Raw genomic sequence first — 15,497 nt, forward strand, 5'->3', positions numbered from 1 at the left:
CTGAGTTTACAGCAACCACTACAACTGTGCATGCACTTACGCGCGCACACACACACACAGGCAGATGCATTCAAGGAGGTTGTTGGGCTGAAGTTCTAAGGATCTTCAGCACAACAGCCAAGAACATCCATCCTTGCTCAGTGGGGGGGGGGGCTATTTAAGACTTGCCTTTATTGTTCAGCCTTGTGTGCACCTATCAATTGGTTCCTTGTTCTCTGGTGATGGCAATTTTACTTTGCTTAAATACTGTGAAAATACTATGATTTCCAAGTTATTTTAATTAATATATAGTGTATATTATCATTTCCTTAAATAACATCATTATAATGTGTTATAATAGGTGGAAGAGATAGGGTCCTCACCACATGTCGTTACGCCCATAGTTAACCATGAGTCACATCATGGTAGTCAACCTCCTAGATAGGAGACAGCACATGAATGGGATAACATGTTATGTACTTTGTTTACAATGATGACACTATTGTAATCATTGATTACACTGAAATAAAATACTAGTAAAAGAAATGTATAATTAACTCACCTATCCCACCTGAAAAGATGGATGTTCATCATAATAGCCTGAAATAATAAGCCTGCCTGAAGAAGGATAGCCTCAGCTTCTTTAGAATTTCCACATAATAATGCCATCTCAGCATTTTGCCATTCTTTTATAGGTAAACTTTTAATAAATTGAATATACTGAACTTTGTCAGCCTGTAATGACAAATTAAAGAGAAGTGGAATAGGAATTTTATTCTGAAACTATTTATACCTGAGATTTATGATAAAATTTCAATAACTCAATGCTAATCAATTATTTAAGGAAATTTAAGTTTGATTATGCTACTTTATATGTGTTAATGTTATTTATAATAATGCTACTGAGATATAAGAAGATAAATATATTTATTCTTTACCTCATCAACTGCTGCATAAGCTACTTCAGCAGTATTCAGTTCACGTGCTGCTGTGCCCATTGCTGCCAAACATGCCCAGAGAGCTTCATCCTGCAAGTATTTATAACCAATTACTATTTCAGAAATGAAAAAACTCAGAATAAAGATTCATAAGACTCTCATCTCATCTCATGTATTGCTTATTCATAATAATAATTTTTTTTTTTTTTTTTTTTCAAAGCTACAGAAATTTATAATTCAAGTACATGGTTTGGTAGGTGTGTATATTGTGTTACTTATATCTGTAAAAATGATACAATGGTTGAATAAACAGATAATTTCTTCATTTTCACTTTTATGTAACTAGAATTGTGGCCAGTAAGTATTCAGCTGTTTGGTGGCTGTAGTTTTCAGCAGCCTATGTATATTTATCTGAAAATATTTTCAGTTGACTGTGCTTATTTAGCCAAAGAAAAACCTTGCTGTTTCCATCTAAGATCTGCTGACTGAGTCCAGCCTGGAAAAAGGCCAAAAGGTCTCTAATCATAGATGATCTTAAATCCTTTTCCCAGAAAAATGCAAGCAAAGCCACTCTGCCAGAGAACCATGGGTATATTTCATGATGCTAAATATGACGGGATGTACAGTTCTTATCACTGATGCTTTTAGCATGTATACAGATAACATTCACAGATAACTTTTTAGAGTTGCAGTGGCGTGTATGTCAGTGTGTGTGTATTACTGTATAATATTTCATCTTTTTAAATCTTAAATACGCACATCCTTTGATTTTCAGCACTGTATGCACATTAGAAGGTTCCACTCCCTGTTAAACATTCTTTTTTTAGTACTTTTATTTTATTCTTTAAATATTTTCACTTGCCTATTTGACTAGCTACTTTCACTTACCCAAGCAGAAAGATGTATAGAGGCTCAAAAAGTAATCAGCCATCATAGATGGCAAATTTGCATTTTCGTATTTATGCCTAAGTAGAAGCAAATAAGAGTAATTGTTTGCTTGTCCAACAGATAACAACAGAATCTCTCCAATCATGAAGATACATGACTTTTCGATGAAGATGGTTAAAAAAGTTATATTATAGAGATAAGATAAAGCATCAGAAGATTATATGATAAAATTATGATAATATTAAAAAGAGAGTATTCCATGCCTGAATATAAACTCTTATTTGTGATTAAGTTTTAAACTTGTCCATTAACATGAAAATAATATCAAATAATATTTATATTATGCAATATTTGTTACATAAAACAATAATATTTTATTAAATATAATATTATATAAAAATAGTATCAAAATATTTGCTATTAAGGTTACTGTTTTTAAAATTGGCCTGTTACTTTTTTAAAATTTACTATTATTTTATTTAATATTATATTTAATATTAAATATAATATTACATAAAATGAGCATTAAAATATTTGCAATTAAGATTACTGTTTTTAAAATTTACCTTAACAAATCTGCAAAGCCTGATTGCATCATCCCAATGAGAAGAAGAAACATAGCCATGAAGAACAGAAGGGAAAGGAGACACTGCTGTTGATACTAGTGAGCCATCAATTCGACGAATACTAACATGATTCCCAACAAAGCTGACAATTTGTGGGTTTTTCCCAAAATCACTACAGAAAGAAAAGCAGTCATTGGTGTAAATTGAATCCCAGAAAATTATTAGCTATTAATTTATTAGGAATGTGGTCCTCACTTTACAGATTACAATTATACTCAATTATAAGGTGTTAAGGTTTTTCTCTCTCTCTCTCTTTTTGCTTAAACTTAACTAGTATCTCTAAATTATTATTATTATTATGAGACCTCCAAGGACTCAAGGGAGGTTACACATCAACCAAACCAGCTGTTTGGGTGATGTGTACCTTCCCTTAATTATTAGAAAATTATTACCTATTAATTTATTAGGAATGTTCCTCTCTTTACAAATTACAATTATACTCAATTATAAGGTGATAAGGTTTTTTTCTCTCTCTCTCTTTTTGCTTAAACTTAACTAGTATCTCTAAATTATTATTACTATTATGAGACCTCCAGGGACTCAAGGGAGGTTACACATCAACCAAACCAGCTGTTTGGGTAATGTGTACCTTCCCTTAAATCCATTCACACTAGATGCACTCATCACTGCTTTGTGAGAAAACAAATCTAGCTCTTACCTCTTTCTTAACCACAAACAAACTTAACTTCCATGGATGCCCTATATTCTCTTTCCACCTTCCGTATAATGAAAAATTTCATCAGATGATCTCCTATAACATCCATTCAGAAGACATAGACCACTATCATATCATCCCTCTTTCTCCTGTTAACCAGAATTTGTAGTCAATGTGCCCTCGCAATTACATTCCATAATCCCAATATCATCTTTGTAAGTCTTCTTTGCACCCTTTCCACAGCTTCTTCATCCCCTTAGAACTGAGGAGACCAAATCTGCACACTGTAACCCAGATGCAGTCTTATCAAGGCCTTATAAAGAGGCAAAGTGACTTCCTTATCCTTACATGTCAAGGTTCACTTCAACATCACAATTATTTGAGATTTTTGCTACGTGACCTTTGAATTTCAAATTCCTATCCATCATTATGGCAAGATCGCTAGCCATCGTCAGTTTCTTGTAGAATAATCCCACTAATGTAACATGCCATTGGAAATCTCATCATGCCAAACTGCATAACTTTATGCTGTGTTGTCATCTATTTGTATATAGGCATAACAAATTGCCACCTGGACTTTTCTTATAATTAAATATGCAATCTGTTTGGCCTTGTTGTAAAACTTTCTCTTTTCCCTCCTCAGACATACTCAAAATGTCTGAGCCCAAATTGGATATTTCCACCTTCACCAGATACACAACCATGTTCAATGCCATTTGGATCTTTATTATGTTTGCATACCATTGCTGAACCTTTCACACAAATTCTCGCTATTCATCCCATGGCGATCTAATTTTGCTGACTCTCCGTATTAGGTCTCATCCCAATAAGTAATTTTTCCAGGCTCCTGATGCCAAATCCAATCAAATGCAGGTCATCCCTCTTATAAAAGTTTTTTTTTTTTGTCATCAAATGCACTCCACACGTCTAAAATCTTGCATTCGTGTTTTCTACACAGCCTGCACATTGAATCATTTGCTATCATAGCCTTCCTTCTTAACTTGATACTGCCATATCTGAGTAGCAAACCTACAATATTTACTCTCACATTTCTTTCCTGCTTCTTCAAACAGACCTTTCACATCCTCTCTCATATTATATTTGTTGCTACTTAAATTATTAGTTCCAACAAGAACCACCATCTCTTTGACTTTTCTTTTTATTTTTCTATTATGTTTGTCATACTTTAATTTTTGCCCCTGGGAGGATAGAAATAGTGACTCTATCGGCAAGTGCAAATTTTATTTTTCTTAGATTTTAATCAAAGTACCTTGTTGTTATTATTATTATTACCAAGTTCAGTGCTTTCCTGTATCTTCTTATAATGATTATTTCTCTTATCCTGTCAAGTATATTACATTATCCCACTTTTTTTTTTCTTCAATTCTCAGGTCAATTTTCTAATTTCTTTAATTGGGATATTTCCAACATCAGATTATCCTCAGTCATATTATCAACATCACTGCTGCAACAATTCTGCTCATTGAGGCAAATGTTCCCTTCAGTAGTAACTTGTGTTTTACATACTGCCCTGTTGTGCTGCATTTTGGATTAATGGTTTAAATGGTTTAAATGATAAAAATAATGAGGAATTATTTGTAGGAAGTGAGATCGCTAGGTTGCGCGCAGTGATACAAAATGCGCAGCGACAATTAGAGCACCTGCAAAACTCTTTCCAGAGTGATTCGGATAACGTAAAAAAACAGTGCAAGAATGAGAGAGTTTCTGAAATAAAGGAAAGAGTGTTGTATGGTGACTCGTTATTAAGAGGGGTGATAGATGGCAGTGTAACTAAATCGTACTTACCGGGTGCGAAATTTAAGGATGTAAGTGAGAGTATTAGAGTGCAAAAACAGAGGGTGAAAGAATTAATAATTGTGGCGGGTATGAATGAATTGAAAGGTGATAAATTTTTTATGAGAGAGGACTTGAAAGTATTGTTAAAGGTAGCGAAAGAAAAGAGTGACAGAGTTAGAATGGTTAGTCTGTTGCCGCGGTATGACAGAGAAGAGTTTAGGAGGAGGGCCATAATTGCAAATGACATTATGCGTAGGTTATGCAGACAGTGTGGTGTGGAATTCGTGGATGTGTGGAATGAGTTTGAAGGGCGAAAGGACTTATACAAGATGGATGGCCTGCATTTGAATGGACTTGGTATGCGGAGACTGGAAAGAGTGTTGCTGAATGAAGTGAAAATGGATGTGCAAAACCAGGGAAACTAGAACTACCAAGGAGGGGGGGGGGGGGGATGGATATGTAGACATCAGTGAGACAGATGAGTGAAGAATGTATATAATGTACCCGAGCCAGCACTAAGGACAAAAAACGGGAATGGGTCATTTAGAATAACGTATCAATATAGGAGTGGGACTAAGGGATCACTGCATTTCATGTATACTAATGCCAGGAGTATTAGGAACAAGAAGGAAGAATTTTTGGCCTTGATTGGCTCTTCCTGGCCACAGGTTATTGGCATTAGTGAAACATGGCTGACGGAAGAAGATATAGTTAGTGGGATAGAATGTGTAGGTTATAGTGTGTTTAGGAGGGACAGAGAGAATAAAATGGGGGGAGGGGTATTATTGATGATAGCTGATGAACTGCAACCAAGGAGAATTGAAGTTGTATCGGATAGTGAAAGGAGCTCATTTGAGGCTATTTGGTGTGAGATTGAGACTGGCAGAACAAAATATACAGTTGGGTGCTGCTATAGACCAGGTGATGGAATAGATGGTGGAGATAGTATGCATAGGGAAATTGATGAAATGAGTGGAAGGAGGGTAATTATTATGAGGGATTTCAACTATGGTAACATTGATTGGAAGGAGGACACATGTGAGGAAGGAAAAGGATTTTATTCAATTATTAAGGGATAACTATCTGAGACAGCATGTAATTGAAAATACTAGGGGTGTGAGAGTGCTTGACCTGGTAATAGCATCTGAGAATTTGACTGTAATGAATATGACCATGTTGCCACCTATTGGTGAGATTGATCACCTGGGAGGTGGCTAAAGGTGTGGAAATTTCGATTAAGACAGGGTATATGTGGAATTACCGTGCTGGCAGGTATGACAAGCTTAGGAGTTGTAAATGCCATGGATCAGTGCCATGGCATGTACAACTGCAAGGGCTGGACGTCGATAGATCATGGGAAGTGGTCAAAGAGCATTTACAGGGTCCGAATAGTAAAACAAGTAGGGGTTAAATGGATGAATAACACCATTAAGCTTGAGCTGCAAAAAAAGAAACAACTGTGGAGGGAATTTAAAGAAAGGGGTGACCTGCAGGCACACGAACGGTATAAAGTGCAGGCCAGAAAGGTAACGAGTGTGGTAAAAAAAGCAAAAGCGGATTATGAAAGGAAACTAGCTTTGCAAGCAAAAGAGAATCCAAAACAGTTCTTTCAATATGCTGCAAGTAAGAAAAAAACTGTACACGGTAAAATGATTTTAAGGAATGACGATGGTAAGGAGGTCACTGAATCAGTCAATATAGTGGAGTTACTGAGCGGGCACTTTGCAAAAGCATATCATCCAGGTGGTGACATTGAAAAAATGAAGGAACCATTAGTCTATACGGGAAGAGTGATGAATGAAGTGGAGGTGACTAGTCTATTAGAGAACCTTAATGTGAACACATCTGAGGGATTGGATGGTATACCGGCACGGGTCTTGCGTGAAGCGGCTAAAGAATTATCAGTGCCATTGACCATGTTGTTTAATCTGAGTCTCAGGTCTGGCTTAGTCCAGAAGGTGTGGAAAGAGGGGAAAATAGTTTCACTGCATAAAGGAGGATCCAAGACTACGGTTGCAAATTACCGACCGATCAGCATATCAGGAGTCGTTGTCTAGGTCTTAGAGAAAGTAGTCAAGGGAAAAATTCAGGAATGGATTGATGAAAACGAGATACTGTACAGGGGACAGCATGGCTTTGTGAAGGGTAGATCATGCTTTGGTAACGTGCTCAAGTTTTATAACAAGGTGACGGCTGAACTGGATAAGGGAAATTGGTTTACAGTGATACTGCTGGACCTGGCAAAGGCGTTTGACAGGATACCACATGGAATACTAATCCGTAAACTACAATATATGGGAATGGATATAGGATTGGTGAGGTGGATAGGTGGTTGGTTGATGGAGAGATATCAAAGAGTAGTTTATTCAGGAGTAGAGTCCAAAAGACGGCCTGTGACTAGTGGTGTGCTGCAGGGTTCTGTTCTTGGACCACTGCTGTTTAATCTGTTCATTAACGATACAGGGAAGGATCTAAGTGGAACAATTCATTTGTTCGCTGATGATGCAAAGTTGGGTAGGGCAATAGTGAATGCAGAAGATGTCAAAGTCTTGCAGGATGACTTAGATAGATTGGAGTTCTGGACTAAGGAGAATGGATATCAATTTAATGTGACAAAATGTAAGGTTATGCATTTGGGGGTGAAAAGATTAGCAGCAGTATATCACATTGGTGGAACTGTACTCTAAGAGATTGATGAGGCCAGGGACTTGGGAGTGTTGGTGGATAGGGAGATGAAGTTTACTAGGCACACTGCAAAAGTAGCTAAATCAGCTCATCAACTCACTTGGTTGTTGAAAAATACCTTGACGAGCAGAGACAAGCAAGTTATTGTACCTCTGTACCGAGCCTTGATAAGACCTCATCTCGACTACTGTGTCCAGATTTGGCCACCTCGGTTCCTTCTTGATGGGGAGGAGGTGGAGAGGATCCAGAGGCGAGTGACTAAGATGATAACAGGTCTATGGAATGAACATATGGAATGAACCATATGAGAACAGGTTGAAGATTTGTGGGTTGCAGAAACTAGTTGATAGGCGGAGAAGGGGAGATATGATTGAGACATTCAAATTGCTAAAGGGATTCTATAGGATTAATTCAGAGGATATTTTTGAGATCAGGACTGGTGGTGGGAGAACTAGGGGACACCTATGGAAGCTGGGCAAGAGTGTGTGTTAGCATGGGTGTTAGAGCTGGGTTCTTTACTTTTAGAGTGGTAAATGAGTGGAATAAGCTGCCAGAGTCTGTTGTGGGTGCTATGACAGTGAACGAGTTCAAGACAAGGTATGATAGATACTGTGAGAATGTAATCGCATAGTTGGGTGGACATGATGTTTAGGGCCTCCCTCGATGAGTCTAAGGACTCCTGGAGTCACCCGAAATAATAATAATAATAATAATTTTGTTGGTATACTTAAGACTATTAAAATATGTTACTAAATGCACTAGTTCAATAAAAAAAAATAAGTAGATCAATTAGTTGTAACACTAAAAAGTTACAATAATATACTAAAGTTACAGAAATTAATCTAAGAAAACAGTCAATAAATCAACAAAATCACTGATCTTACAGGAACTTCATAACAGTACGTCTTCACATCATTATTATTATTAATAGCCTCAAATCAGATATCCAAATTAAATTTAATTGTAAAATATAATGGCCCACTAGACAAATAAATTTTAAACCTTACAACAAATTGTTGTTTTCCATTTGAAGGATGCCAGTGGATTTAGAGCTGCATAAAAGGCCAATTATAAAGACCTTCACTTCTGATTCCATACAAAATTCTCACTCTCACACACTTTCCGAGCCATGGTTTAACAAAGGCTGTACTACCAAAGCAGTTGGAAAAAAAAAAAAAAAAAACATAGCACAGATAAGAATAGCATAGCACAATAAAAATCCACTTTCCTACTCACCCGATACTGAAATAAGCAATACATGCAAAACCACCAGCAATAAATCCAAATCTGACTTCACAAGGGAAAATAGCAAACTGGCTTCCTGTCCAGGAAGCTGTACCTTCTAAGCCCTTTCAAAGTTCATTGGATGCAGTTTTGCTCACCTGTGCTTCCACCATCTAGAGGCCCAGTTAATCAACAACTAGCATGGATTCCACCAATCTAGATTCACAGAAAATATTTTACACTTCGTCGCCAATCTCACCTGACACATGCTATGGAAAGGTTTAGAGAAAAGAAACATGCTGTTGCTCTTGCCATTTACAGAGCATCTGATCTGTCTCGACTGAAGGCCTGTTCAGTAAATTTCCATCCTTCAGTCTATCTTCCACTCTCTATAATTCAGTATCTAGCTTGCTCTATGGTAATTCATTGCATGTCATGGATGGTAGGTGGGTGGATGGCTCATCAACAGGGCTGGCCTTCTCCATAAAGGAGCCCAGGTGCAAGAAACCTTTTGGGGCCCTAAATTATTTTTCAAAGGTAAAAATTAAAGGATTCGAAATAAACGTATTGTAAAACCTCTTACCTGCAAATGATTTTGGCACAGGAAAACAAAAAAAACACATTCGAAATATAACAGGTTAACATAACGTTTACTGAACACAAAACACTAATATAATAGAGAAACACAGAGATATTATTATTACCGGGGCCCATAAAATCCTGTCAATGAAATCCCTTTAGTTATAAGCAAAATTAGAAGAAAAAAAAACGTTTCCGCAAATGTGTACTGACTGTGCCCACTCGATCGTGGAGCCCGGGTGCATTGCACCCACCCGAGATGGCCGGCCCTGCTCATCAAGCTTATCCACCAATGAAGGAGTGTGCCTGAGGACTCTGTTCTATCACCTAACCTCTATTTCACCTACACATGACCTACTATCAATTGCCAGTAATCCCATCCACAGCTCTGCTGATGATAGTACACCCACATGCAACAAACAATACAGTGCTCAAAGATTCTAAGCACTGATCTCCACATCATCCTTCAACAAAGCAAGGATAACCCAGTCATCTAAATGCTACCAAAATGTAGCCTTGCATTTTTTTCTCTCAAAAGGAATCTCTGCTTATCTATTCTTTCTCTCAGTAATACACAAATCATCAGGTAGGAAGTGATGTTTCTCCTTGAACTGATATTTGCCTCCAAGTCTCTCTTGGCACAAATACATCTCATCAATAGCTCTTTCAGCCTCCAGAAAAAAACAAAGCTGTCTTTTTTATTTAAGATACTACTTTTGCCCACCCCAACACACCCGCAGTTACATGGTAATTCAGTTGATCTTTTGGACAATATTCCACTTTTATTGAAATTTTATTTTGAATCCTTACAAAAATTTGTTAAACCATTGCAATTTTTGTTCATCTGGACTATTATGTGTAGGGAAACAGAGGGTGGTGGGAATGTAATGTGCTAAATCAATAAATTAAAGTTGCTGAAATTATATTCTTGATTTCATCCTTTACCCAAGTGTAAGCAAACAAAGTTTGCGCATGAAGTTACTTCGTGACTGGGCTACTTGTATATAAAGGTTAATAACTTTGCATCAATTGCCTTAGTATTCTATAATGCAATGCACATATCCTTATGGATATGTATAATGCTATGTATTATGGGATTATGTGTGTTGCATTATGGGACATTAAGGCAATTAATGTGAAGTCCATATACATTTGCCTCTATATACAGGTAATCCAATAGTGAAGTGAATAAAATCTAAGATTTAGGATGCACAACATAAGGTGTCATGTAGTTCAATTTCAGTTTCAAATGAATCGACATCTGGACTATTATTTGCATAAATCATATATGCAACAACTCTCTGACTGGATGGAATTTAATAAAACAGGAAAACAGGAGAAAAAAAATCAGGTGCCATGTAGTTCGATTTTAGTTTCAATTAAATCATTTTATTGACAATATGATTCAAACTGATCAGAGCCATAACGAGGGTGGGGCAAAAGAGGCGCCTTCCACGAGTACAACTAGGTTTACGGTGCAAAACGAAAAATAAAAATAAATAAATAGATATAAAAGTTCCCTATTTTATATTGTATTTTTAAATTTCAGCAATAAGCTGCTTTAGACACACAAATTCTGCGGCTCATTTTGATGGGGTTAATAGTAAGTATTTAACATATTGCATTTAGTAAAATTTAACTTGTTACATTTAAATTTTTCAAAATTTTTGTCATTTTTGCACAAGTTAGACACTTGCCACAGGCGCTTCATACCCTCATTACTGTACTGAAACTGATATTAATAATTTCACACCAGTTGGATATCTAGAATCTGTATTAAAATTTGTCAAACTTTTTCAAATAAACTGTGTATAGCAGCAAGTGTAAGCAAAATAAAATTACATGCCTAGAGTACATAAGTCCAAAACTGGTCTTTGTGTCCTAAACAAGCTATAACTTTGACATATTCATTGGATTTTTACTAAAGCGCCACTACTCAATCAAGTTTTCTGTATAATGTAAATCTTTCACAGATGTCATGATAGTTCTTGCTAAAATAATGGTCGGAGAACACATGCAATTAACAAACTATTAGTGGGGGGGGGGAGGTAGATGGCATAGCATGTAGATGGTGGATAGTGATGCAGCATGTATAGATGAAGGGTTAAATAACGTAGAAAATGGGCTGTGTGATGTGCAGTGTGCCCTCGCACAGTGAATCCAGATGTCATATAATAATAATAATGGATACAGGGGATTCTACTGATGAAAGATAAGACATATTTTTAAAATAATTAGTGAAATTGGCAATTTCAGTGGTTTCTTGTTTTCATGAGAAATTGTTTGTTTGAGTAGTTATTAGAAAAAAAAAAACTGTTACCTGTATTATATAGATTTGATGTTTCATCAAAATTATCTGAGTTATGGTTTTTTTTTTTCCCTTATCAAGCTATCTGTTTTGATAAGATTTTTTTACTTTTGTATGAAACTACTTTAGATCGTTCTCTAAAAATTCTTCAAAACTGTAAAACAACAAGCTCAATGGTACCCTCCAATCTTTTATACATTCCATTCCATTCCTAAGTATCAAGACAGACAGCATATCTTATTCTATTTCAGATCTACTTTACTGTTGTGTTTATTATGAAGATATGACTATCACTTTTATAAATGCACACACACACACACACACACAGACAAAAAAAAAAAGGTTCTATTTATTTGGTGGCCATCCTACAAAATTCATCATCCATGTCAACTAATCTTGTCACATGTGAAGAAAAGCACTTTAAGTGACACCATGCGATGTAACTCATTAGGAAGAACCTGTGTGAACAGATGAAAAATTAAATTAATAAGCATGCTTGCCTGCTAATTAATCAAGTAATTAACATAATTGGTTTCTAACCAACAGGATGCCGATTTGAAATCTACTATGGGCAAGAAAATTTTTGGATGTCTTTAGGTGGGAGATGGATTTCATTGCCCAGTGTGAGCCACCACTGTGCTTGTTGGAGGCACCTGGAAAGCTTGTAAAGGTTCCAAGATAAGATTTTGTTTCTAAGGTAGGATTTTTTTTTATTAAGTAAAACAAAAAACTATACAAAAAGATAAATAAATAGAAAAACATAATATATCTCTTAGCTTATTCACAGTACTAATGTACTATAAGTTTAGAACCTTTCGTGGGTGGCAGTTACACTAAAAGAAAGTTTAATGAAAATATGCTAAAAATTACCAGCTACTGTTTTAACTCTTTCTTGGATAGTTCCACTCACTCAAAAGTTAATATTTGAAATTCAAATATTAACTTTTGAGAGAGAGAGAGAGAGAGAAGAACAACAATATACTAAAATTGCAGATGTCACGATTATATTAATGACGATCAGATCAAAAGTTTCATACCAGATAACTAAACATCAGTGTAAAAAATGTAAACGTTTGGCAGTTGCTTTATTTAAAAGTTTAAACAGTGAAAACAGAAACATAATAAGTGCAAATACAAAATGGTTAAACTGAAAAGAAATGAGAAACAATAACACTGACCCAGATTCTCTGTCAATGACTGTATACTGTAACAAATTTTTATCCACATACACTACTGCAGGATAATACCATACTGAAAGTCTTCCATCCTGTAGAGCAGCAAGCATATTAGTATTATCATCCCACATAATAGACTGCATCATTACTCCTACAGAACAAGAATTCATTTAAAATCTTCAAAATATGTAGTAAATGCATCTATATCACAAATCAGATTACTAAAACAATAAAAAGGAGGTTTCACATGATAATAAACTAATACAAAGTGATATATATTTTCCTTTACAAGCCTTCAAGGCTCAATGGTAGTAATGCCCTTGGTTTGGAATTCTTAATTTGAATCACATTCAAACTATTTAATTCTATTTAAACTGTGAGGAATTTAAATTTAAATTCTATTTAAATCAACAAAGCTGGTATAGTAGGAAGTCAACTGAATAAATTTATATGGAGTAAGAGAGAAATTAGTCAGAACACTAAATTAGCTGTATACAAGACAGTGTTCAAACTAATTTTAACTTATGGATCTGAGAGCTGGATTAAAAGTAAAACACTTAACCAAAGACTAGAGACCGCAGTTATGAGAGTACTGAGAAAGATTATAGGCGTGAACAGATGGCATCAATGGCAATATCATATTAAAAATGAAGATATTAGGAAAGAACTTGACATTGTCAGCATCCAGGAATATGTTAGCAGAGCTAATCTCAGGTAGTATGGTCACTTAAACAGAATGGGCAAGGAAAGATTAGCAAAACAAGTGTTCTCTGCCAGGTTGGCAAGAAAAAGACCCAGAGGAAGACCAAGATATAGGTAGATTAATACGGTAAAAAGTGCCTTAGACAATAGAAATGTAGGATCTGATAATGTTGGAGTCTTGACAGGTAACAGACTGATTTGGAGGAAAATTGTAGATAGGAAGTTAGTAAAGATGTAAATTTTTCATGCAGTACTTTCATATCCTGTACACTCCTTGAAGGTACATAGCAGGAATTTGATGATGATGATGATAAACTGTGAGGATGGTCTGTTATTTGGTTTGAGCATGTGTTTGGGTCAGGAAGTGAAGCAATATTTGGACCATGGAAAGGAGGAATAGAGGTCACAGAGGTTGTCCCATTTGGCACCCTTGTGGAGCCAAAGGACACAATAATGAGAACTAGTGGGTGAAGGCTGCGCTGTGGCAAAAGAGACTTGTATGATGTTGTGATCTGAGTTATCAAGAGGAGAACTGACATCCACAGTATACTTGGAAGTGGAGCTTGTTAGGAAAATATCAAGTGTACTGGCAAACAGGAGGGGAGGTAGTCATGTATTCTGGTAGGGAGATTGATGATCTATGATAGATCGTTGCTAATGGCAAGCTCCTTAGTATCCCTGCCTGCTTGATTGGTGAAACTGGAGAAGAGAAGCCAATATATGTTGAAGTCCCCAAGAAGGCTGTCCTCAGCATTAGAGTATTTCTACTGGAGAGAGAGAGAGTGTTGAAGAGGTCAGACTCATTAACGGAGTTTGAAGAGTGATAGAAAGAGCATATGAAAAGGGCAGGTTAGTTTGGTAGAGAAATTTTGAGTAAAGCAGATAAAACAGGTGGGGGATTCAAGGTTTTGCAATATCTGGTATGGTATGTCAGTTCTGATGCACAAGTGATACCTTTGTGGTAGAAAGCACTGTTTAATATGTAGTTTGGGCAGCTGAGGGGGACAGTAGTTGTTGAAGTTGTCAGTTGGGGGGGAGTAATAAGAATAGTAGTTCTGGTTTAGATGACTGCACATTGTTTATATTGCTGTTAGGCCATGGTTATTGGTGAAGCAGATGAGGAAACTTTTTTTTTTTTTTTGAATTGGTAAGAATTAATGTTGGTGTTTTTTTTTGTTTGTTTGTTTCATTATTGTTGTTTCTTATGGATTTTTTTGGTTGGATTTTATGATTTTGTGAACTATTTTTTGTGATCCACAGTAAAATTGCATTTCTTTAGGCTGTGATCCACTGTATATGGTGAGGAAGAGATATAAAGGAAATGGTGTATGCAGTGAGAGGTGACAGACTTGCAAACATACTACTCACAGAGGAAACCTGGTCCTGTCCATATGTGGCCTCAACAATTCTCCTTGCAGCCATTGTACCTGGTATTCCTCCAGTCACAAACTGGTAAAATAAGTGGCTGCAGGATTTGTTTTCAGTTGCTTGAAAAGCTTCCAGATTCATTACCAACTGGTTTGATCCTGTACTAACAAGTGGCTGGCCCATGGAACTGTTTTTCTGTTGTACCCCTGCATGGGAGATGAGTCCCAGGCTTCCTATAGTATGACTGGCATGTCATTGAGAGCATCTCTCTCTCACTGCATATGGGAGGGGGGGGGGAGAACAGAAACCAAATTTCTTGCTCCAGTGACTGAACATGGTTGAAACTACTTCACATCTCTAATAAGCAAGGCAGGAGACCTCAACTACCTAGAGGTCTAGTTTGCCATTTTCTCCAACTAGAGAAGGTATACTTTTGCAGTGGGCTCACCAGAAATTGGCTATACCGTGGAATGGCAGGGATGAGTTGACTGTGAGAAACTATATATTGCACATTGACAGCCCTTTAGTAGCCCAAAGTATTATAGGTTTACAATAGCATTTCATGGGTGGAAG

At 36.3% G+C, this 15,497-nt stretch overlaps 1 protein-coding gene across 1 annotated transcript in view; it reads right to left on the reverse strand.

Moving 5' to 3' along the window:
- The window catches only part of Oseg5 (intraflagellar transport protein Oseg5), a 158,406-nt gene that overhangs the window by 27,282 nt on the left and 115,627 nt on the right, over positions 1–15,497 (reverse strand). The window contains exons 13-16 of the mRNA XM_090410923.1: positions 12,858–13,005; positions 2,372–2,543; positions 918–1,007; positions 542–714 (exon numbers count right to left, since the gene is read on the reverse strand). Of these exons, the coding sequence (XP_090267049.1) occupies positions 542–714; positions 918–1,007; positions 2,372–2,543; positions 12,858–13,005 (583 nt within the window). The remainder of the gene's footprint in view (positions 1–541; positions 715–917; positions 1,008–2,371; positions 2,544–12,857; positions 13,006–15,497) is intronic.

This window comes from Typopeltis vanoorti, chromosome 21 (genome assembly GCF_054136105.1).
Source record: "Typopeltis vanoorti isolate ZY-2024b chromosome 21, IOZ_Tvanoo_1.0, whole genome shotgun sequence".
Classification (NCBI taxonomy): domain Eukaryota; kingdom Metazoa; phylum Arthropoda; class Arachnida; order Uropygi; family Thelyphonidae; genus Typopeltis; species Typopeltis vanoorti.